General features: G+C 41.5%; 2 protein-coding genes across 2 annotated transcripts; one reads left to right on the top strand and one right to left on the bottom strand.

Moving 5' to 3' along the window:
• The first annotated feature begins 4652 nt into the window (after positions 1-4652).
• adoa (2-aminoethanethiol (cysteamine) dioxygenase a) lies at positions 4653-9395 on the top strand. The gene is made up of 2 exons (XM_073490088.1): positions 4653-5184; positions 7346-9395. Exons 1-2 carry the CDS (start codon positions 4849-4851, stop codon positions 7802-7804), a joined length of 795 nt encoding a protein of 264 aa, XP_073346189.1. The 5' UTR covers positions 4653-4848; the 3' UTR covers positions 7805-9395.
• Positions 9396-15795: 6400 nt separating this feature from the next.
• On the bottom strand, positions 15796-18330 carry egr2b (early growth response 2b). The gene is made up of 2 exons (XM_073489850.1): positions 17973-18330; positions 15796-17670 (listed from the first exon to the last, which is right to left on the bottom strand). The coding sequence occupies exons 1-2, from the start codon at positions 18142-18144 to the stop codon at positions 16502-16504; spliced, it is 1341 nt and encodes a 446-aa protein (XP_073345951.1). The 5' UTR covers positions 18145-18330; the 3' UTR covers positions 15796-16501.
• Positions 18331-24847: the final 6517 nt, after the last annotated feature.

Raw genomic sequence — 24847 nt, 5'->3', positions numbered from 1 at the left:
ATTTGAATTGTATTTGACAACAGAATCAAATGTTCTGTTGAATGTACTGAACCAATTTACAATCCAGGCAGACAAATGTATAATAGACCATATACACATACCTAACGTCCAGGCTATCAGTGCAAATTTAGTAGATGTCTTTTTGAAGATCTTGACTGAATACTCACATTTAGACCATATTTCATCATCCTGGGTTTCAAGTATGAAATTTGAAAAATCGTTGAACATCGTTGAGATTTAAAGGTGTTTTTATTGCGAAAGAAAATTTAAAAAATAACTGCCACAATAAATTTCAGGAACCACCAAACTTCTTGCATCAGCCATTTGCTCTACCAGTTACACCGCCACAACTTGATATACAATCTTTGTGTAAAGCATCATATTCATTTCTTCAGCTTGTGCATTTTGCTCCACAAGTCTTGGTTTTGGTGTTTGCACTTTACAGCAGTAAACTCAACGTCTGATTAACATGAATGTTTAAAACTGCTCCCATTACAATGTCCTGGAAGCTTCTTGATGGCAGCTCATGGTCCATATAGCTTCATATTAATGACATTTTATATGAAACATTAAATGCATTGAAATGACCAAATTTCACCTACCAGTGACTTTAGAGAAACACTTAAAACTAATCAATAACGTCTGTCTTTCAACTTACAACTGAACAAATTATAAAAATAATATCAAAAACGTGCTTTATAATGTTGATGTTGTAACCACATTTTAGCTGGTTGCTGCCAATCCAGATCGGGTTCTAGCCAAGACGTTGTAATTACGCTCATTATCTGCCTTGATTTCACCTTGTAATCACTGTTTCAACTTTTCTTTCATGATGAAATATCATACATCCTGCAAGCTGCAGTAGCAAAAACAAAATCTAAATAATTCCAACATCCTTTTGGCCAGAAGTGGGTTACCCATAGTCAACTTAATTGGGGCTTTATCTAGCCGGGACGTCCCAATGTCGTCTTTTGCTTGCTGGGGTACCTTTGTATGAAGCTGCATGGCTAAATGCTAACAGAAACACAGTAATCTAGCTTGTGAAGCTATTGCTAAATAACATGCAGGTTAACCGAAGCTATCATATACTAGTAAACTTTTAAAAATTGATGCATCAAAAATAAATCCATTAGTCCAAATACACTGGCAGTTCTCTGGAGTCTACCTTCACCACTGAGCTCATAGAACATGCACGGTGCTTTTGTAAGAATATCCATGAGCTTCCTTTTATTGTTGCTCCTTCAACATGCAGACTTGGTCTTTTCCACAACCACAACTTCATCGGTGAAAATATCCCGCCAGGCACTGGTTCTCCCCGGTTGCCCCAACCAGTGGGCCATGAAGGGCTAACACCACTTGACATAGAAATTGTTGTAAGTCCCTCAAATAGACGCTTGCATCACAACAAGGTCAGTAACACCTGTAATTTGTTTTCTGTGCTGAGTTAACCACTGACAGTCTCGGCTGATGTCGTTTGTTTTCTATCACGTAAACAGTCACATGATCAGGGTGCAACAAATCAGGGAGGGACATGTTAGCCCTTTTCTGTTTCTAATCATATGGGCGGGAGGAAGAATGAGTACAATTTTGTTAAGTGGTGTGGGGACAACCACCTGCAGCTGAACGTGGCGAAGACGAAAGAGATGGTGGTGGACTTCTGGAGGAATAAGCCCCCGCCCTCTCCAGTCTGCATTGGTGGGACAGATGTTGACATTGTGCAATCATACAAATACCTGGGTTTTGTGCTGGACAATAAACTGGAGTGGTCTACAAACACGGAGGCAGTCTACAAGAAGGGCCTGAGCCGGCTTTACTTCCTGAGGAGGCTCAAGTCCTTTAATGTCTGCAACCGGATGCTCCAGATGTTCTATCAGTCTGTTGTTGCGAGCACCATCTTCTTCGCTGTGGTGTCCTGGGGTGCGGGCATCAAAGCGAAGTACACCAACAGACTGAACAAACTCATCAAGAAGGCAGAGTCTGTTGTTGGCTCAGCTTGTCAACCTGGAGGAGGTGGTGAAGGACAGGGTGCTGGCAAAACTGCTGGCAATCATGGACAATGCCTCTCACCCCCTCCACAAAACTCTGGACAAGCTTAAGAGCAGCTTCAGCAACAGACTCATTCAACCCCACTGCCTAAATCAATCAATCAATCAGTCAATCAACCAATCTATCTATCTATCTATCTATCTATCTATCTATCTATCTATCTATCTATCTATCTATCTATCTATCTATCTATCTATCTATCAGTCATATGGATGCTGTTATAACGTGCTGTGATTGACATCCTTGACCCACCATGATCCCACCATAGCGGACCATGTCTGGCTTTCACTCCTGGAGAGGCATGCTGTTTTTCCAGGGGCAGCAGACTGTGGACTCGGCTGGGGTGATGTGTTTCTATATGAGTTGCTAAACACAGTAACTACAACAACACAACAGTGGAAGGAGACAAAGACATTGTGAGTTAAAGTTTTTTGCTTGAAATCACATCACATTATCACCCTATTATATTTAATATATATATATATATTATATCATCATTTCCCACAGTTTGTTGGCTTCCTTTGTAACTGTTACAGTTTTGGTGTAGGTGTGTTTCTGGTACCCAGATACAATGTTTTTGAGAAGGGAACGTATCAGTATTGATGAACCAAAATCTGCCTTAAACTTTAAGAACGTTTCTTTGGTTTAAACTCCATCAGATTGACAATTTGAGCAAATGGATTAGTTCATAAACTGTGTGTGTCCGACACTCTGGGATTTAAAATGAGTTTACCACATGTCTTATCTAACGAAGACAGGTCTCTAAGCAACACCGTGTCATCTTCTAAAGCAATGATGCTGGGCCTCTGTCAGCCACACATAGGTGTGTGTGTTGAGTGTGTGTGCGTGCGTGTGTGTGTGTGTGTGTGTTTGTGTGTGTGTGTGAACCCATAATGAACCTGGCCTCATTATTTCTCAAGAGGATATTGCTTGCTTTGTGTCTCCCTCCCTCCTCATGCAGAATGCATCATACATAATGCAACACGCACACAAATGCACTCAGTTACTCACACAAAGAATAAAAAATAGCCACATGTAAAGAGCTCCTCAAACCTGAACCCGCCCACAAATGTGCCGACTGTTACACTGAGCTGCATGTGAACACACAAACGCAGACACAAGCACACATGTGATCAGCGGTATAAGTATATTTCCTCAGAAAGTGTTAGTGATGCCGGTGACTCAGTCCTGTGTTTTAGTGTGTTTGTGATGCAGGTGACGCAGGTGACGCAGTCCTGTTCTGTTGTTGTTGGTTAACCATGTTCACTTCCTTCAGCTCCAGGTGGCAGTAAGAGGCAGAGAGCTCCACTATGATCTGATAGATCAACACCTCATGTTTGGTCTGAACCATTCAGAAACATTCAGATAATCATGTCCACATCGAACAAGAACCAGACTTTGTCCCAGACTTACTTTGACTCATGACTGTATCCATAAACGACAACTGGACTCTGTTATCAGAAGTGACCCTGTCTGTAATGACAGTTATGTAGGCGTACAACAACATGTTCTGGGTCCTAGCAATGCAAGTCAATTAACCATACTAGTTATAATACACTATGATCCTTGTAAAAATGAATGTCAGTGAGTCATTCTATGTCTGAACATTTCATACAGTCTGCTGCTCTTACAAACTCTTCCTCCATATGTTGACTCCAAGGTGTTGAGTATAATAATAGCAGCTAAGTCCTGATGAAGAACAAGTGGTGGAAACATGTTGGCTTTAACTGCCCTGTAAAGATTTAGTCACTATAATAAAGGCTTTTAAACATTTCCTTCCTTGTTTGAAACATATTCTTGTACTTGTGCCTGGATCGCCTCTGGTTTCCTCTTTTTCTCTTGATGCAGTGTTCATCTACACTGTACAAACCAGTCATGTTCTCACACTGTTAGCAATAAAACACACATTGTAACAATGTGACAGCCCTTTGTTAAGCAGAGGATTTACTGTTCGATGACAACTCTCACTAACAGATCCATATATTTGCATTCTGTCACTGCCATGGTTCTAAAAATGATTATTATAGAGCACATATTTCAAACAGCTACCTTTATTTCTTTAATGTCATTTTACAGTTTTATTTATTTAATGAAATGATTCAGATATATTGTGCAGGGTGTGTGGACGCCTCTACAGGTGCATTGATCTGTTAGCACTCAAAGCCAAAAATGAATGACAAAGACACAAAAATGCTGGCTGTGCTGAAAAATCGCTGGTTATAATGAGAAAATGAGAATAATGAAGAGGACAGGAGGAAAAGGCAGCGGTGGAGGATGTGATGTTGGACGGGGTGGACTGCGGAGAGTTCAATGGCCTGTCTGGCCTTCCCCTCTTCAACCCCAGGCCATCCCCAGGACCCCTGGGAAATGTAGTCTTCTGGAAATGCAGGCTATCTTATTATATACTGTTAGTTTGTTTGTATATTCCCCAATCTTACAAAATGACGCGCATCATTTCTGTTAAAAACAATCGGATTGTGTAGCTCTTCACTGCTCATGTCACCGTGAATAAGAGTACTTTTATATTTTCTGATAAAACTCCATTTCCCAGCGTGCTTTTCGTCTGCTGCGCAGGCTCAGTGAGCGGAGACGAGGAGGCGAGTTGGTGGAAAATGAGTGGAGGGAGGCTGAAAAGACGAGTTCCCACCATGAAGTGCGTTTTCTTTGTATTAAAGTCGCTTTTTTGTGTTTTTTGATCGAGGAGCAGCTCCGGGGAGAAACTGGAGGATTTACAAAGCGTTTTAAAACTGTTGTATTTTTGTCGGAGCGGAGCCAGAGACACACCGACAACCGTTAGCCAGAATGCCGCGGGACAACAAAACTCCTCTCATCCAGAAGATCGCAAAACAAGCCCACATCACCTTTAAAGGCTTCAAGTCTTCTGCCAACGGGGACAATAACCTCGTCGCCGACAAACACAATGAACTCATCTCCTTAGTGACTGCGGCCAGAGCTGCCGACCTGAAGATTTCTCCCCGGAAAACCAAACCGAGCTCCGCCGCCGCGGGGCTCCAGAACCCCCCGGTCGCCTACATGCACATCTGCGAGACGGAGGTGTTCAGCATGGGGGTGTTCCTGCTGAGGGCCGGCGCCTCCATACCGCTGCACGACCACCCGGGCATGAACGGGATGCTGAAGGTCCTAACCCCCTAACCCTACCCCTCCTGTCTTTGATAATCAGCCTGGTGTTGGCTCACTGTGAGCCTCTGTCTGTATTATGATGTTACTTTGTTCAAGCTAGGAGAGTTTATAAAGCCTGAAGTCACAATTTAATGAATTATATAAAATGTGTCGTTGTTATAATTCACACAATGATATCATGTAATACTCTGATAGCATGTAATACTCATCAATGTAGTTCTCATCACTCACCAACACATTACAGACATGTTTATATGTATTGTTTGCACAACAAGTAAATGATAACCATGGAGGTCAGGTGTGATCAGGTGATTTGATTCATTTAAAGCCGACTTGATTTAAAAAGTTGTGATATGATGCCATATTTTATCATTTAGTGCGTCTAACATTCATCATTTATCATTCACAACACATGTCATTTATCAATGAAGGAGGGTGACCTCAAGGCTGAAAGCAACAACAATAGGCTGATGAATTAATAATGAAAGGGATCAAATGTATGTGAATGGAGAAATAGAGAGCACAGTTAACATTCATCGTTCACATCACCCAACTGACATTTATCTTTCACAGCAAGCATGTTTTGTTACTTGTGGTTGAAAAAGAAAGATCCCGTCCTCTTAGTGAACGGCTCTACACTCATTGGATCCCACTGCTTTTCTCACAAGACCTGTATCTGACAGTACATCCAGCACATTTTTTCGACAGGAAAGGGGAAGAATTTGGGCATAAGCAGTTTATTCCTACGAAAAAAAGCTGCCATATTTCCGTGGCCCTGGTAGCCCGCTTGATAAGAAGGAGGGAGGGAGATCGGCGTGGCCCAGTCCATTCTCATCCCTAAACTTTACCAGCAAAGGCAACCACTCAGAGGCAGAGTCCGCTGGGTCTTGCAAGAAATGCAGTGTGAGCCGATACAACGAACAGATTGCTGAGCGGGCCTGATCTTTTTTTCTTTTATTTTTCAACTGCATGTAACAGAAGTTGCTTGCTGTAAACGATAAATGTCAGTTGGGTGTTGTTAGTGATGAATGGTCGCCAAGTTGATTATCAGAGAAATACTGTCTGGAATAAAATGTCAGTCAGGTTTATCACATCACATGACAGTGTAACACTCACATACATTCACATACATTTTATCACTTTCATTATTAATTCTTAAGTGTTTTAAGTTATTTTTTGTTACTTTCAGCCTTGAGGACACCCTACAGATATGATAAATGGCATGCTTTGTGTTGTGAATGATACTAGATGAATGTAAGATGCAGTAAATGATAAAATATGACTCTTTTTTCATCATATCACGACTTTCTAAATTTAAATGAATCAAATCACTTGATAATTTATCAATCCATTTTTCATTTCACATGCATTTTCATCACCTCCATGTTTATCATTTGATTGTTGTCACTTGGGCTTGTTGTGTGTGCACACTGACGACACCATGAACAGAGACTGTTGATGCACCGACATCAGGGCTGAATTATCACCTGGGTATAGCAGACAACTGTCCTGGGGCCCCAGATAGCCCTCAATAGCCACAGCTTTACTGCACCCATTAATTCAAATTTGTTTGGGATCTGCATTATCAACTAAACTGGGTCCGGCATCATTAGCTAATTCTGTTGCCTCTCTTGTAAGCACTGGGACCCCCACAGACTAATAAAACAAGTCTTATTCTATTTTAGGAACACATGTTGCACCAGGCTTGAAGGGAACCTGGTTGACAGCATCCATTACAACAGGTGTCAGTAGGGACCAACATTACAATTGTGGCCTCTGGGCCCCCTCAAAGCTTAAAGGAACAGTTCACCAAGTAATGAAAATTCAGTGATTATATCTACTCACCACCATGCTGATGGAAAGTTGGGTGAAGTTTTTATTCGTCCACAAAACATCTGGAGCTTCACAGCAAAATAGTGTTGCAGCATTCTCCTTTCTCCTCACTCCTGTTATACATACTCAAGACATCTACTGTCCTCAACAGGAGATGGATGTATAGTCATAGGAGCAGATTTTTTTTCTGATTGAGACTGCAAGTCCTTACTTTACATAACGACCACACATACAAGTCAGTGGCTTCTGAGTCAGGTCCATGGTCACCTGTGTGTTAGTGTTAGCAGCAGGATTTTCCTCTAACTGTCGTCTTTCTCTTGTTCAGGTTCTCTACGGGAAGGTGAACGTCCGCTGTTTTGACAAGCTGGAGGATAACCTGACTGTCAGCACTGTCCCGTCTCGTTTTGAGCCTCCATTGGCTCCATTCCAGATGGCCTCCCTGCGGCGCGCCGTGCTCCGATCAGTCATTGAGTATTCAGAGACCAGCGGGCCGTGCCTCCTCACTCCTGTACAGGATAACCTCCACCAGATCGATGCAGTGGAGGGACCGGCTGCATTCCTGGATATCCTGGCACCTCCGTACAATCCAGATGACGAGCGGGACTGTCACTATTACAAAGTCCTGCAAACTGTTGCAGAGGGAGAAACCGATGGAAAGAGCAATGAGGAGCAGAAAGGAGAGGAGACGGATAAAGAAAAGGAGGCATGGCTGCTAGAAGTTCCTCAGCCAGAGGACTTCTGGTGTGGTGGGGAGCCCTACCCAGGCCCGACAGTCTCAGTCTGAATGAACCCTCGCCCTAACTACACTGCATCATGTGACAATGATTATATAGAGATATCCATCCATCCACAAGGGGAAGCTTTGTTTTTCCCCATTCCATAGGGGGGTCTATCATGAGGTCAAAGGGGACTGAGTGCCTTGCTCAAGGATGCTAAAGCAGGGCCGAAGCTTGTTGAAAGAGGAGCTTGAACTCAGACACTCTACACAGAATCAGGACCACTGAACTGCCTTCCAAAAACAGTCAACAACCTCGTCAGTACTGAGGAACGAGTGAACCCAAGGAATTCACATTCCTAATATGGTATTTTTCTGTGATGATTAATATGCCTTGTACACAAATGAATGTTGTCAGCCAAATGTTGTGTGAATGCCGGGGTGTCATTAGGGTCTGTGATGTGTGGTCTCTGAGAAGCCTTCCACACAGAGGACTGCACATCGTTACATGTCTTAATGCCGAAGCCTGTAACTCCAGTCGTACCTGCCTTATTTGTGAATATTGAATGTATACTTATTAAGAGTGCCATTTCTATTGTACACACTCCTTTCCTCTTCCAAAGTGCACACACTATATTATATGTACTTTATTTTATTTTGATGTTGTTTCCAGGTCTGGTCAGTTTAGGGGACAAAGCTGATGTTCAGCTGTTTCTACATATTCTGTGATGTCTCACTCCACAGTGATGTGGTGATTATCAGACTCACTCCACAGTGATGTGGTGATTATCAGACTCACTCCACAGTGATGTGGTGATTATCAGACTCACTCCACAGTGATGTGGTGATTATCAGGGATACTGAACTTGGTTTGCTCTGGGGCCACTTTTGCAAAATGACTGAAGGCCAGCAAATAAATAAACAATAATATTATTCAGATAACATGAATTAAAATTAACAGGCCAATAACTCATATTAGTTTAGAATTCTTTAGGGCTGCACCTAAATTTATATTCACTGTCAATGAATTGATTGATGATTAGTTGATTAGTTGTTTGGGCTATAAAATGTCAGTAAATGGTGAAAAATGTTCATCCGTGTTTCCCAAAGTCCAAGATGACGTCCTCAGATCTCGTTATTTGTCTTAGTTTACTGACATAGAGACTTTTGACCTTATTAACTTTATTTACTATTTGCTAATTGGCTGCTAATTTACTTATTGGTATATACAAACAAAAAAATCCCAGTGTGAAGCAGTTTATCGCCTGTGTGAATTAGAAAATGCTGGGCATGCCACTTGGCTTCCATAAGTATCCCTGGTGTATATGATGCATTATATTGAAGGCTGAACAAAGTCTTCTAACCCGGTCCAGAAAGTATCGTCTATAAAAAGTATTGTATTTTAAAATGTGTTAGAGAACTTAAATATTTTTGTGGTATGAAACCAACACACTTACACTTTCTTCACTACTTCTTACATGTAGCTTGATAAACACTATATCATTCCAACCTGTATGTTACATTACTTTACCTTATATCTTTATCCTCCTTTGGCTCAAATTAGACTTCACACAGGTCTATGTGCCAGTTTGACAATGACTCTGTTACTGTGATGTTGAATGTATGTGGAACAATAAAAAAGATGGGAGTAATCATGAAACATGTCATTTGTATTCTGTCTCATACTGTGATTCCTGGAGGGATCTTGATTTCTTTGAATTTGGTCAGTATAACAATATCTCAGACACCACCGCTGGTGCACACTTTGGTTAATAATTCACCATTTCATATATCAACAAAGTTTCCCATACAAACCACCACTCAAAGTCACACGTTTTGAATGAAGTTTATCCTTTCCTTATGAAGTTAAGTATGGTGGAGACGTCAATAGAGAGTAGGGTCTTTTTTCTTGGCTTTATCAGAATACACAATATATATCTCAATCTTTTGAAATCTCCTCAAAAGCTTTTCATAAATGTTAGGAAAAGTTGACATCAAATATCAGGATAATTTCTTTACCAAATACCTCAATGTCAATATTGCAACAGTATTTTCGGGTCCATCAGTAATGTGTATATAATGACTCAGTGTGTAAAGACCAGTTCTAGAACAAGTACTGCTGTACTTGTTCTAATAACAAGTATAACAAGTACTCCAGTACTCCAGTACTTGTTCTAATAACAAGTACTGCTGTACTTGTTCTAACATGGTTGGAGGCTAACAGTGTTGTAACTTCTGTCTAAAAAATGAACCATAACTGAAGGTGAGTCTCACCTGCAAGAAATATACAGACAGTGTAAACAGAACTTCAACGTTTTAACATTAGCCACTGGTGGAAACATTAGTCAGATAATATTCAAGATTTAAGATGAATTGAATTGTCATTTTACAACGAAAGATTATATAATGAAAATCCAGATGTAGTTCCCTATGCTACACACATACACACACACAAAAACTACTCAAATTGATAACAAAATAATCAAGTCACAGATATTAACTTCTCCTGGTCGCATGTTGAGGATGAGTTCAGGAGTCTCACAGCCTCAGGAGTGAAGCTGCTCCGTAGTCTGGTGGTACAGCAGCAGATACTTCTGTATCTGTTGTCAGATGGCAGCAGATACTTCTGTATCAAAGATGTCTGTTAGTAACTTTGGGCTCTGTGCAGACATCTCACCTCACTGATATCAGATGGGCACCAATGATATACTGGGAGCTTTCAAACACTCGCTGTAAAACCTTCCTGTCCTGTGCTGAGTTTTCTCCAGAAATAAGAGAAAAAAGAGTGAAAAAGAGTTTAAAAAATGGAGAATAAGATTTAAAGATATGAGTTTTTGGGCTCAAACAAAGTAAATTCACTAAAATCAAACCCTGACACTGACGGTGTGTTGTATTCTGTGAAACATGTCTGTATAGTCCTGGATGAACAATAATGGTCACTTGTCAACAGGCTAACATGAGTTACAACTAACCCAACATGAGTGAGTGGGTGTTAATAATGTGTAGAATTGTTCCCCCTCTATGTTTTTTTCTTTTACACCAAACACTATAATAAACACTATTTTGCTTTAGTTTTAGGGATCAGCCCTTTTCTGTTACCTAACGCCATTAACATTTTTAAAACTTAAAGTCCTGAGCAGACAAACACCATACATGAAATGCTTGGGACTCCACTAGTCAACAGACCTGAGATCTGTAGTTGGACTTTCTCATGTTACAAATGTTACACTGGAGTTTAATGTTAAACAGATAGAAGCTTGATAGATGCTTGAGAGAAAGTAAAATGAGTGCAAAAAAGGAGAGGCAAATCCTTAAAACTGTGCAAGAAAACAGAGTGAGAGAGGATTCACATCCCAGCAGGACAATGACCCTCAGACAGAGTCAATCCAGACAGATTCGACCAAAGAAGAGGAGAAAGGTCAGTCACTGTCCGGGCGCCAAGTCTTCTCCCACACTTCAACACAATAAAGGATTTGTGGTACGACTTGAACATTATTGTTCATTTGTGGTCCTCACTTAATCTTAAAAAAAGAAATCTGTATAAACTTGAACACTTAGAAAATATTTATATGTGCTGGAGCTGAATTTGAAATCACTTTCTTTATACATGTGTAGAAAACCAACCTGCAGCCCAGAAGAGCAGGTTTCATCCCAGCTAGAGTGTGTCCATCAGCTCAGCTTGTGTCCATAAGTAAAACTTTTTTTATTGGTTAAGATTGAAGTTTTATTTCATGTACATGATCTTTCACTACAGTGCTAAAGCTCATGCTTTAGAGGCTGACGTTGACTGTCACTTGGCTTCACTAAGGCTCTGCAGACACAGTGACCCTGTCAGTCGGGTCAGGGGCTGTGGCTGATATTAAAAGCAATTATCCTCAATTTCCAGTGTAAAGTGTATCAGGCCAGTATATCAGTATGGGTAGTACATGTGGTGCAGCTTGAACAAGAAAAGCCGTTTGTTGGCAACTGCCAGTAGAGACGTCAGATATGTGTGTCTTTGTATCCTTACTGTCTGAATGTAACAGTCACTAACAGCTGGTTATATTATGAGGAAATGTTCCCTCGTGTCGTGAGTCAGGTACAACATCAAAATGAACATTCCTCCAGATAATTAGACAAGTGCAGGTGCAGCAGTGCACATGGACCATCACGAAAATAAAGAATGAACTATGAACAACTTTAGCCTATAGACTTGACGTGAATCAGTCTATGAATGGTTTATAACAGACTATCATATAGTTGTTGGGGTTGGAGGGTAGGTTTAAGTGGAGTGTTACCAGACCGACAGTGAGGAGAGGACATGAAGAACCGGCTGAAGAACAGTGACCTTCTTTGTCCAGCTCACGATGAACGTCTACAGTGTAGCTCATTTGTTCTTGTGGTCAAGTTGGCGTCAGAAGAATAGAGATGTTGCAGATTACTGCAGGCTCTACCGAGCTTCTTAAAAGCAGAAGTCTGACACTTATTTGCCTGATGTGCTTGTTTGCCGTCCTTGCCAGAATCAAATGTCCCTGTTTCTGTGTATGTGCAAGGACAGGTCATTATTAGCTTCTAACTAAATAGAATATAGAATAGATAGAATAGAATAGATATACTTTATTGATCCCAAGCTGGGAAATTAAGGTGTAGCAGCAGCATTACACACAGAGACGAATGACAACACAGTGAAATAAAGAGAATATCCTAGACATATTAACATATTAACATAGCAGTATAAAAAATGTAAAATAAAAAGAACAACCTAGACATATTAACATAACAATATAAAATGTAATATAAAAATGTATATATACAGAAAATATGTATAAAAATGTATAAATGAGCAGTGTTGGTGTATACACAAGCAGTATTAATGGTAGTGCAACATAAAGTATAAGGTGCCGTGAACAGATGAGGTGCAGAACAGTGTAAAAAAAAACATATAAAGTGCGTGGAGACTGTATGTTATGACCAGAGTTTCAGCTGTTATTATACAGTGTGATGGCATGTGGCAGGAAGGATTTCCTGTATCTGTCAGCTACTTTATTAACACTTGTGTTAAAGTGTTTTGAAATTTGAAATTTGAAAGGAACTACCAAAGATAGTAATGAGTTCCCAAGAAATATATATGCTATTCTATGTTTATCAAAATGCTCCATTTTGGTCATAGACCTTCAGCGGGCCTCAAACAGAACCGTTCTACTGTAGCCTCACATTGTGACAACCAATCCAGAGGAGCTAATCACAAACAGCAACACAGTTGAACCACAGGTAACAGATAAACATCAAGCATAACATTTAACAAACAATATGTCTGAAACAGAGCTGCCAAAGTGGGCCCCGCAGGCCAAACTGGGCCTGGCATAAGGTTCAGTTTGGCCCACCAGATGTTTCTAGCAGAAATAAAAGAGATTATGATAAGTGTAAAAGTAAACATAATCTTTATCTGTGTAGGATTCCTAATTATTGCGCAGGAGGTAAGCAACCCAGCTGCCGGAATAAATGTTTGGCTCATCAGAACATGGATGTTAAAACTTTACATTTCTACATTTCTTTTGGTTGGAAACAGTTTGGGTACCACTGATCTTAAAAATCAATTAAATACAATGGAAACATGACAAAACAAAAAATCAAGACAGGCAATGAATTAGAGGGATTTTATCAGTCTGCCATCAGTACTGGAAATGTTCCCCATTTGTCTATTGTATGCTTTGGAACATCCATCATATCATTGATGATGTTCATATGGTTTTATGGACTTGTTGTTGCTTCATGTTGTGAGTTTAATGCCTGACAGTGGTCTTATAATAAACTGAGTGCTGAACGTGAGCAGCATTTATTCTCTGTTTTATTACTGTATTTCTTTTCTACACATCTGTGTGTATTAGATAACTCTCACTTTACAGAAATAGACACAGATAAATCAACACCTGAATAAATCTATACAAAGATAAAATGTAGCTGTTCTGATTCAGATAACTGTGTTGATACAGTAAATGTCCTTTTTGCAATTTGCCAACATTCACAGAACCATAAAATAGTTCAGACAGGCCGTCTTCTTCTTGTTTCTTCTGAAGTGTTAAAGGACTAAAGACTCACTGAATGACCCAATACGGTCACATATCTCAGTCACAACAGCCCTGTAATGTGACAGAGACCTGGTGTTAACCGGTCTCACCACAGTGTAGCTTCTTTGACCGACTGCAGATAGTTAGAGACATTAAACACCTGATATTGTTCAGAGCAGAAAGGACCTTCACTGGCTTAAAAATGCAGTTAAACCTGTAGGACAGTTCTGTACCGGCAGGGAACTGGGTCTTCTGTACATGGTAATATTATTTATCCATACTAAACCTTAACATGATTTTTTCATCTGTTTCACTGTCATTATAAATCTATAATTTAATCTATTTGTTAGATGTCATCACAATATAACATATATGTAAATACTTTGTGAGATGTGTCAGAACAGAATCAGATTATAAATCAGATCAGAGGTTTCTCTCTCTGTCCTCTGTGACGCTGTCAGTGGCCCATTTGATAAAGAAGCTTTTCTTATTTGTTCACATTGAAAGAATTTAATTCTTACATTTGTAAAAATCTCTTTAACTCACATCTCTAGTGTATAATGAAGCCTTTATAGGTAAAACACCATGAATGACTGCTACACCACATCCTGCTGTTTATTAACATACAGACATCTAGTAAATGGAACGGAACCAGGTCACCACAGCTGCCTACTGCTCAGGGGTTCAGGTGTGAGTCACAACACATGACACAGATAGAGGCAGCATCAAAACATACAGTAGACACACGAGATACAGTGGAAAATGTTCGGATGGTAAAAGTGCAGAAGTATGAACACTGAACACATGTCCTCATGTCCCTACGTCCTCACGTCCTCATGTCGACCTGAGAGGGATTAAAAACGTACACATAACGGCTCTTTTATCGTGTGATTCCAGTATATTATACTTTTAGGTCAACAAATAACTGGATGCTTAATTTAAATAAAAGTATCTGATAAATAAATGAATATATAAGGACCCAGTATTTCTCCACCTAAACTGTATTAGTTGCAGGCAGTGTCGGGACGGCTGTGAAAAGAATGTACCTTCATAGTAGGAAATACACTGTAAAGAAAATATAATTCAACTATTCACTAAATAAGTAAAATATGAAAACGAAAAAAAATAAGTGTGCTGCTTAAACTGGACTCATGGTCTCAGTATTTATATATCCTTGCAATGGCCCTGGCAGTCTGCTGTGGGCTCTCTGCTGTGGACCTGTCTGCTGTGGACCTGTCTGCTGTGGACTCTCTGCTGTGGACTCTCTGCTGTGGACCTGTCTGCTGTGGACCTGTCTTCTGTGGACCTGTCTGCTGTGGACCTGTCTGCTGTGGACCTGTCTGCTGTGGACTCTCTGCTGTGGACTCTCTGCTGTGGACCTCTCTGCTGTGGACCTGTCTTCTGTGGACCTGTCTGCTGTGGACTCTCTGCTGTGGACCTGTCTTCTGTGGACCTGTCTGCTGTGGACTCTCTGCTGTGGACCTGTCTCTGTAACCCTCTCTCACAGAGTAAATCTCTACATTTAAATGTTCTACACTTTCTATTTGTTCATATGATTTTCTGCCTTTTCTCTAAACCTTGAGTTTGAGGTTCACAAACGGACGACCTGAACGCATCTGATCTGGTTGGAGATGGACACTCGATCATTTTGACTCTTTCAGCTGAAATATAAATTTGGTTCCTGTCGCTGACTTTTGGTCAAAGAACAGTTTGACAGCCCATAAAAACAATGTGTTAACATTTACAGAGAAAAACCAGATCACGTCTGTTTATAACTTGATGTGATAACTAAATAAAAAGTGAGTGGGTGTAAACTGAGTCAGAGATGCCACGGGTGACTCAAGGTGGGATTTACCCAATTGACTTTCCAACACAAGGCTTTTCTTATAACACACTGGTAATAATTGTATCCGCCACTTTCAAACAAGCGACGTTCGGGGTGCCATGAACGCATCTCGGTTGACACGCTGCCCCGCGCTGTTGTTTCAGTTATGAGTAATAAACCAAACTGTGTTTATCATCCGCAGACATTTAATAAGTCTCAAAACACACATCACAACAAAAATGTCAAGTCGGTATGAGTTCAACATATTTATACTTCAACATTATTTTACACGTGAACCACAGCTGCTGGACACTTGAAGTTACACGACACGAAATGTGTACAAAAATATAATGTTTTCAACTTTACATATTAAAGGACAAATATACATTGTATTAGAAGCGTCCTTGAATCAGTCAGTGTACAAAAGGACACACAGCAAGGCACTAAAGGGGAAATAACATCCTCAACAAACATGTTAGAATCAACACATTGTCAATTTAATAACTTAAAACAGATTCCTTTCAAAAAACATTATTGCAGTTATTTCACATTTAAACGCACAGCCTGTTGCGCGCGCAACATATATTGGCGACATTTAAAAAACAATCCCCTTTATATTACAACCGCCCATGTATATTCTTATGAATTAATGGCTATATTTACTTTTATGTTCAGTAGACTGTGCAGGCAAAGTGCATTCGTGTCAGTCTCTCTGTCAGTTCTGGAGCAGGAATGGGTGGATGTGCGTAATTGCGCACAGGAGTTCTGATCCATTCCCACCCCGGTGTTTATGCTAGTTCACAACAATTTCACAATCATTGTTTAAGAGTTCTTTTTATAAGGGGTTAGTGTGCGTCACGCTGCCATGGTGACAATAAAGTTTTTCTGGGAAAACTACGAACAGATCCCGGTGCCTGCGCTGATGCCGCCTGACGGCCGCTCCACCCCGGAGCTGCTGGACGAAGAGGAGGACGTAGAGGAGACCGTAGAGGACTTCCTCTCCTTCTGCCGCAGATGGATTTTAGTGTGTCTCTTCCTCTCGTCGCTTCGGGCGAACTTGCGGCCGCAGTAGTCGCAAGCGAACGGCTTCTCTCCTGTGTGCGTGCGAATGTGCGTAGTGAGGTGGTCGCTGCGGCTGAAGTTGCGCATACAGATCCGGCACTGGAACGGCTTGTGTCCAGTGTGGATCCGGATGTGTCTCGTCAGTTCGTCGGAGCGGGAGAACCGCCGGTCACAGCCCTCTGCCGGACAGGGGTACGGCCGCTCGTGGATGGGAGTCTTGCTGGGTCTGTTCGGGTACTTTCTGGGCCGCAGGATTGGCCTCAGGGGCAGGTTCTGTGGGCTGTAGGCAGAGGGGATCCTCGGCGGCCCTCCCTCGGAGCCACCTCCACCCGGACCCCCCAACGTAAAGTTCCTGATAGTGTTCAGGGGGGTCAGGGGTGGAGGGACACGGAATGAATCGAGCGGACATGGACCGAATGGTTTCCGATCTTGGATACCTGCCGTGTGCATGTCCCGCTGGCAAGCCGGCTGGAAGAAGCCCGAGTAGTCGGGGATGATCGGGAAGAGCCCCGGCGCGTCTGAGCTGCCAGGCTGCTTGGGTGAAGAGTAAGAGGGGGGCGGGTAGGAGGCGATGGGGCAGGCAGAGGTGGACAAAAACGCCGAGGGGTCCTGGTACATTTCCCCGCAGCCAGAGGAGGAGTATGGAGGCGGTGGGGAGTACAGGTGGTGGTGGTGGTCCATCTCTGCCTGGTTCTGAGCCGCCATGGTGCAACTCAAATTTCCGCTGGAGAAGTGATTGGGAGATCCTGAGGAAACTGGGGAGGAGGATGCTGAGGAGGAGGGAGGAGGAGGAGGCGGCGGCTGGGCCACGTTGAAGATGCCCGAGACGATGTTGATCACTCCCTCGGGGTTCCAGTTACCTGGATACTGGGAGTCGATGGAGAACTTTCCCATGTAGGTGAAGGTCTGGTTGCGGTGGGATGCGGGCTGAGAGAAGCCGCTGGAGTAGGAGGAGAGGTCCAGAGAGCGCTTCTCTACACTCATGTCGCCCATCAAGCCATCTGCAGACCAAAACAAAACAGGTCATTAGTGAGGCAACAGAACGACATTAATTAAGCTGTTCACAGCACACAGGGAAGTGGGTTTAAGTGAGGGAAAGCTGCGTCTCTGCTCCATTACGCACAGACTCTGGTCTGTTGATGTACGAAAGATTTTAATTAACTTTTTTTTAACTACGAAAGTCTAAAGCAAACAGATGGATCTTCTGTATTCGAGGTCTGCAGTTGTAATCAGGACACAGAAACATTCAGGATACAACTTTTTATAGATGAATGAGCCATTTCTAATCTTAGTGTCATCTTACCTGCTCCCACATTAATCTGGTCGTAATGCGCTCCCAGCTCGGTGTTGGGGAAGATCGCCACTGAGGTCGGCAAGCTGGTGGCGATGTCATCCACGGAGTACACACTCTCCGCACCGGGATGCATGAACCCCCCGAGATTCACCGGCACTTTATCCAAAGTTTTAGCCGTCATCGTGGACGGATCGCTCGCTCTCTCCTTCTTGTCTTTCTTTTCTTTTCCTCAAAGCTTTTTTACCAACAACAGTGTAGAACCGGGCCGGCCGTGGGTCACCACTGCATGTCCCTGTCTGTCAGCGGCTGTGAGAGGATGGGCTCCGTGTGTCTGGCGCGGTTCATGCGCTCTGCTGTCAAAGTTAACACCGTGTAAAGTAACTGTTATTGGGAACGGGGGCCCGGACACCAGTATGTATATATGGGGAACCTTTTGAATACGGCCGCTACGTCATTACCCAAATATGGAGTGGGAGGGGTGATGAGCGCTAGAGCGGAGAGGCGCTGCCGCTTCTGATTGGCTGGGAGGCTCCGTGACGATTACAAAGGGAATCACTTGTGAATGGAGAACCCGCCGCTCCCGGAGAGATAAACACACTTTTTCCACTCAGTGCCACACACACATACACTGACACAGAGCAACACAGCAGCACACAGAGACACACAGAGCTTTAATATCTCCACGTTTCATTTAAATGCTGTTTATTCTCTGTATGTTTTCTCTGTTTGTTCCGTCTGATCGCACCCTGATGTGAAAAGAGGAATTCCGGTTGTGCTTCTTAACCCATAAAAGGGTGAATCCGGTAATTGGGGCCACCCCCCATTCTCCATATTTGGTTTTTATTCCGGAATTATGATAATCGGAAAGTGACGAGTTTTGCCGAGCTGAGTGAGAGAGAGAGAGAAAGTCGCTCTGCCATAACCACAAACAAATGAAACGGACAGAGGAGCGGAATTTACTCCTTTGGGTGCGATAGGCTTCACGGGCTCGGAAACTTGTGTCAGTGCGATTTGACTATGCCCTAGGAAAGAACAGATTCACTGAGCAGTTAAATATAGTCATCTGCAGATATTTAAAGCCAGCTGAAGGAAACCAACAGACTATTTATAGAGGCAGTGGTGGTGGGCCATGACAAATAAACAAATAATTATAAAAATACATTTATGATGCATCAGTATAGTAATGTTTGATATTCATAGTATGTGTTTTATCACATACTGCTGATGCTCACATGACATTATTTTTATTTATTCTTTTGTTTTTTATTTTCCTCGAAAATATTCTAATACTACAGAATCTGTTAGGGTCTGTTCATTAGTCCACAGAGAGTTGTGTGCCCTCCTGTGGCCTTCTGAGGAATTGTTACTCGCACGCACACACACACAGAGAGAGAGAGAGAGAGAGAGAGAGAGAGAGAGAGAGAGAGAGAGAGAGAGAGAGAGAGAGAGAGAGAGAGAAAGAGAGAGAAAGATACTCCTGCCCTGTTTTTATCTTGTAAAGTCCCTTCGTGGGTGGAGAAAGTTCACAGACAGAAAACAAAAAATATCGGGCACCTTGGGTGGAATATAGTTTCCATTCTGTGTGTTTGTGTGTGTTGCACAGCAGCATCACACATAGCCACTGTCATGCTGTGATCTAAATATAAGCTGACTACTGATGATGGGCTGTCCATCCTTTGAAAAGTCAAATGTTCATTGATGATGTCAGAGGAACCTGTTACCGGCCCTGCTGCTGCTGACACTGTGTGTACTGCAAACTCTTTTTCACTACATAACAATTTAGCAGATTATTACACAATTGTCCTTTTGGCATCAGAAGGTGGATGGCAAAAATCTACCTCGCTGGTTGACAAACACTAAATTAACCAAATATTAGGAAACCAGAGGATTGAGCAGAGTGGACCGACTCTGAGATAAAATCCTGCCCAGCATTTATCTTTCTCACATGTGACTACAGCAGCCAGGTGACACAACAGTGCACTCAACAAAAAGAAATAAAAGCAGACAAGGTAAAGAAAATACAAATAAAATGTAAAAAATCAATTGAATAGAAATTAAAGCAATATAAACTTGCAGAGCGCATTCCCCCGCCAAGGCCCAACAGTTAACTTTTGTACTCACTCATAGATACCAGCCACCTAAATACGCCACATTATTTTCATCAACATCCATTAATTATTCCCTGAGAAATTAATGAAAATGTTGAAAAAGGTTCAATCTCACAATGTTTAAGAAGATGAGAAAAAGTTATTTGATCCGTCCCTTTAATCAGATCCACATCTAAAGTCAATGAGGTCCATTCAAGACCCATCCTCCATCCAATCTGTGTGGAAATCTGTTCTGTAGTTTTTGTGTAACCTTGCTGACAAACCAACCGACCAACAAACAGTCACAAGGACACGGCTGAACACATTTGGCAGTGTTAACACAAACGTATCTATGTCATACAACATATTTGCTTCTTTATGTCATGATCTCACCATCTGTCTGGGCAAATGATGATATATTGTAACGTGTACGTTAGAGTGGCACTCTAAAGGTAGACACACTATTGGTCATGTAAAATGTCCTTAATCAAATGGAGATCTAATTAAACAGTTTGGACTGAAAAATAAAAAGAGATTTCTGGAGGTATTTAGAAATAACAAAGTGTATAATATCTATGTTCATGTGATAAAGTTTAATTGTACACCATCTGTATCCAAACAGTATTTCAAAGTGTAAAGTTAATCTGTGGTTACCTCCATAACACAACTCAAAACTAAACACCATATGTGTGCAGTCACAGCCGGGCCTTTGACAGTCCAGAAAAACTTTCTGTACTGGCCGTGGTGATGGGGTTAGGGTTAGAGACCAAAGATACTAACAGACAACACCCACCCAGCCACAGTCTGTTCACTCTGCTGCCATCTGACAACAGATACAGAATCTTATTCTCCATTTTTTAAACTCCTTTTCACTCCTTTTTCTCTTATTTCTGGAGAAAATCTGACAACAGATACAGAAGTATCTGCCGCCATCTGACAACAGATACAACCAGACTAGAATATTATAGTCTGTTTTATCACATGAAAACATGCCTGTTTTTATTGTGTCAAAAGATTGAGTTATTCCCTGAGTGACGGCTCTTATGTATTCAGATGTTTTTGATTTTTAGTAAAAACTACAATTTCACTTCTGTAACCTGAATTATTGTTTACTTCTATTCTTTCACTTCTCTTATTTTTGCTTTTAGACTTTTTCACTCTGTGATTTACTCTGCACGCTTTCTGTTAAAGACTTCAGTTTTCTGTTTAAGACTTACTACACTTACTAATTTATACTCCCCTCCACTATCAGTGCTACCTCTGCTTGTGTGTCATACTTGTCTACTGCTACTGCTACAAATAATGATAGAAATGATGAAAGTGAAAGAAGGGCACTGATATGTCATCAATTCTACTTTTAAAGCCGGTGGTTACGTGTCTTTACATCTCACATAAGGTGTGACTAATGAGACAGCTGTTTGAATAGCTTCAGAGTCACATTCACACACACATCTTTCACATTCATCAACGCAGCGGTCAATAAACCTTGTCAATGACTGCTCTATTCATCTAACTCCTGCCTGGATGTGTGTGTGTGTGTGTGTGTGTGTGTGTGTGTGTGAGTGCGTGCGTGCGTGCGTGCGTGCGTGCGTGCGTGCGTGCATGCGTGCATGCGTGTTTCCGTTCTGTTATCAGGAGGTATGAAATGGCAAAGAAAAAAACACAGACAGAGAAACTCACCATCTTAACATGTTCATCATGGTTCATGGCAGCTGTGTGAAATACTTGGCATCATAGTTGAGCCTGTTCAGAAGGATAGGGTTAGGATAGGGTTAGGGTAGGGTTAGGATAGGGTTAGGGTAGGGTTAGGGTTATGTGGAGCAGGTGTCACACATGATTGTCCCTAACGTTTAAACAAATGAACTAACATCTGGTGTCTGCTGTACATTAAATTGAAATTGTGGGAGACAACATTTACCAGATATTTCAAATGAACTCCGAAATTCAGTTTTGTGTCAGTTTTAGAAGCTACAAAGATCGTTGGTCAACCCCCTCCAGTTCCACTGTCGGACAGTCGGGGTGAGGAGGTTTTTAAAATGCCATTCGGCTGTAAAGCACCTAAATCACTTGGCTGTTGATAATGAAAGATCAAATATGAAGTGAGTATTAACTCTCTGATTCTAACTGGATATGAACTGAGTCTCCTTCATCTCTCGTTCACCCCAGAAATGAAAATTCTGCCATTACCGACCTATTTTTCCAGGAGAGACTGTATTATGATATGTGCTGTTATCCCCTTATTAAACATTTATCACTGCATCCCTCTCAGTCAAAATAAGCTTCCAGTGCAGCTTTCTGGAACAAGTATAAAAACTTTAGCTTTCTCAAGTGGTTGGATAAGAAGTCGTATAAACTAGTTCATTTGTAGCACAACCAGTTCTTACTGTCTCCTTCTCTATATAAAAGAGCAACTGCTTTAAATGTTAAAAGAAAAACGTCTCCCCAGAATAACTCTGTACGCTGCAGCATTAAAGGTGAAATTTGTAGAAAATGGTCAGAATTTGAAGGTAGCTCAAAAATTAAAGTGAGCATTGAACCCGCTTCCTGCTGCTCACTAGACTGGACTTTTTTTTTGCTATAGCTGTAGCGACTACCTGCTGTGAGCAAGTAGCTCAGGTGGTTGTGGAGCTAAGTGGCCCTGTGAGCTGACAGAGTCTGCTCGGACAACAACCTCAGATGACGGGGGAGTCACTGCGGGCAACAGGACTCAGTCAAGAGAGAGTCGGGAAGCAGCAGCAGACAGAAAGGCATGCAGAGCTGGAGTATTCACATCTTGCTCATTGAATTGAGAATTTATTTGGACCAAAGCAGAGCTGATTGTGAAAAGACAAACCCAGACTATTCTGGTGAGTTTAGTTTAGTTGAGTTTGAATTAAGCATATTTTATAATAAGTTAATGAGGCAGTTAAGCCCGTTTTAGTTTGGTAAAAGAGAAAACCTTCTATTTAGACATTTTGTGAGATTATTGTGACGAACTTGCTGCTTTTAAATCTCCCAGCTGAAACTACGGAGACTATCAGACCATCACCTCCTGAGGCACAAAGTGGTGTTAGGAGACAGGATGGGCCAGGGCTAGCAGGTTAGCATGCTAACTTCAGCATGCATCTCTGCAACACGGTTGTGTTTCACTGCATTGATAATGTTAGTTCATTTTTTTTTGGAATGTTTTGTACTAGAATTCATATATCTTATCTTTCAAATAACAGTTTCCTTCAGCTTACGACCACAATTATACAAAGAGATGTAGCCACATGTTGGCCACGTAGTTGGAAATTATTTAATGATCTTTGAATACCATAAGTATTGGAGCATCACCAAAATCATTAAGATTTACCCTCTGGGTGTCATGAATGTCTGTACAAAAGGTCATGGCTAGCATTGTTAGAAATAACTATTATGGATCTCAACATGAGATTCATATTCTTATGAATGATTTCATTCATGAATTCTTCATAAAACCCACGAGAGCGTGATGTGATAATAATCTATAATGAGCTGACAGTTATGTCATCGTGTACATTTGACATCAACAAACAGTTATTGTAAGCTGCTGTGGCAGTGAGCAGGGAAAATCCCTGTACTGTCCCTAAAATGTACCTACTGCACTGTGACTGGTAGTGTGCCTGTGGGTGTCAGTGGCTGATCATCATAGACAGAAGACATGTAAACTTGTATAATATAACCATGATATCACTATATAGATTAATGGTGTTGCTGCGTCAGTATCTTTTTACAAAGATACAGTAAAATGTTTTACATCCTTCTGATGTTAAATCACATCTCTTCCATTTTGTGTCTGGTCATGTTCAACAGTTTGGGTCATGTTCAAGTCACACAAATCAGTAAAACAAAGCCTTTATTGACACACCAGCATGATTATTTCATAATCAGGACCTAACATTAGATTATAGGACACCTGGTCTTCAGTCTTGACAGTGATTTCTGCTATTTGGTCTTAATTCTTTAAGGTTCTGACCCAGTGAAGATGTACCTCTCTGATAAATAGAGCATCATTGTTATCTTCCTCAAAATACAAGCTAGTTCACTTTCAAGCATTCCCACTCAGTGCCACGAGTTTAATATGAGAGAATACACAGTTATTTCCTTGTCTGTTTAATTGTCACAGACATCAAGAAAAAACCCACACTGGATACAGTTTGCTTTTGTAGCCCACTGACTTTCTCTGTGTGGGAGTACAGCAACTAGGGTGTGTGCATGCAAATGTGTGTGTGTTTATGTGTGTGAGTGGGGTGGAGAGAGACGATGAGTGTGCAACTGTCAAAGTGAGAAAGCTAATTTGGTTTAAATATAAATCTGACCCATCTTCAACTGACAGATCAACAAACACCAGTGGCTGCCCCCACACAGACACTTTCATGGCCCATATATGGAGCACTGAAAGGCTGATTAAGGACTCTCAGTGCCCCACATATGAAGTCCTTTTAAATATCAGACATCAGCCAGTCAGTGTGACAGAGGTTCCTCCAAAACCACAGCTGCACCAAACAGCCCGGACACCTGACATTTGATCTGAGGTGTTCAGTCAGCACTTTGGTAAATATAATTCTTCATAAACATAACACATCACTGCCTTTAAATAAATTTATTTGTTTAACACAGACATCTGTTCACATTCATGACTTGATAGGTTTGAGTCAGCCAGCCTGAAACATCAAGAACCTGAGTGGCTGCTCACGGCCCAGAAGCCACCAGGGGCCCTTTGAATAAACCTACACTGACCTTTTCAACCATGTTTATTTGATAGAATAATATATAATAATATATTATAAGCAGAGT

This window comes from Pagrus major, chromosome 20 (genome assembly GCF_040436345.1).
Source record: "Pagrus major chromosome 20, Pma_NU_1.0".
Lineage (NCBI taxonomy): Eukaryota > Metazoa > Chordata > Actinopteri > Spariformes > Sparidae > Pagrus > Pagrus major.
The sequence above is the reverse complement of the archived record's forward strand: the minus strand, read 5'-3'. Positions and strand labels throughout refer to the sequence as shown.

Bases quoted from the DNA above. Each gene is read 5' to 3' on its own strand.
- egr2b (XM_073489850.1), bottom strand. From the start codon at position 18,144: ATGACGGCTAAAACTTTGGATAAAGTGCCGGTGAATCTCGGGGGGTTC. The intron at 17,671-17,972 runs GTAAGATGACAC...TTTGGTCTGCAG, and splicing joins CCAGATTAATGTGGGAGCAG to ATGGCTTGATGGGCGACATG.
- adoa (XM_073490088.1), top strand. From the start codon at position 4,849: ATGCCGCGGGACAACAAAACTCCTCTCATCCAGAAGATCGCAAAACAA. The intron at 5,185-7,345 runs GTCCTAACCCCC...TCTCTTGTTCAG, and splicing joins GCATGAACGGGATGCTGAAG to GTTCTCTACGGGAAGGTGAA.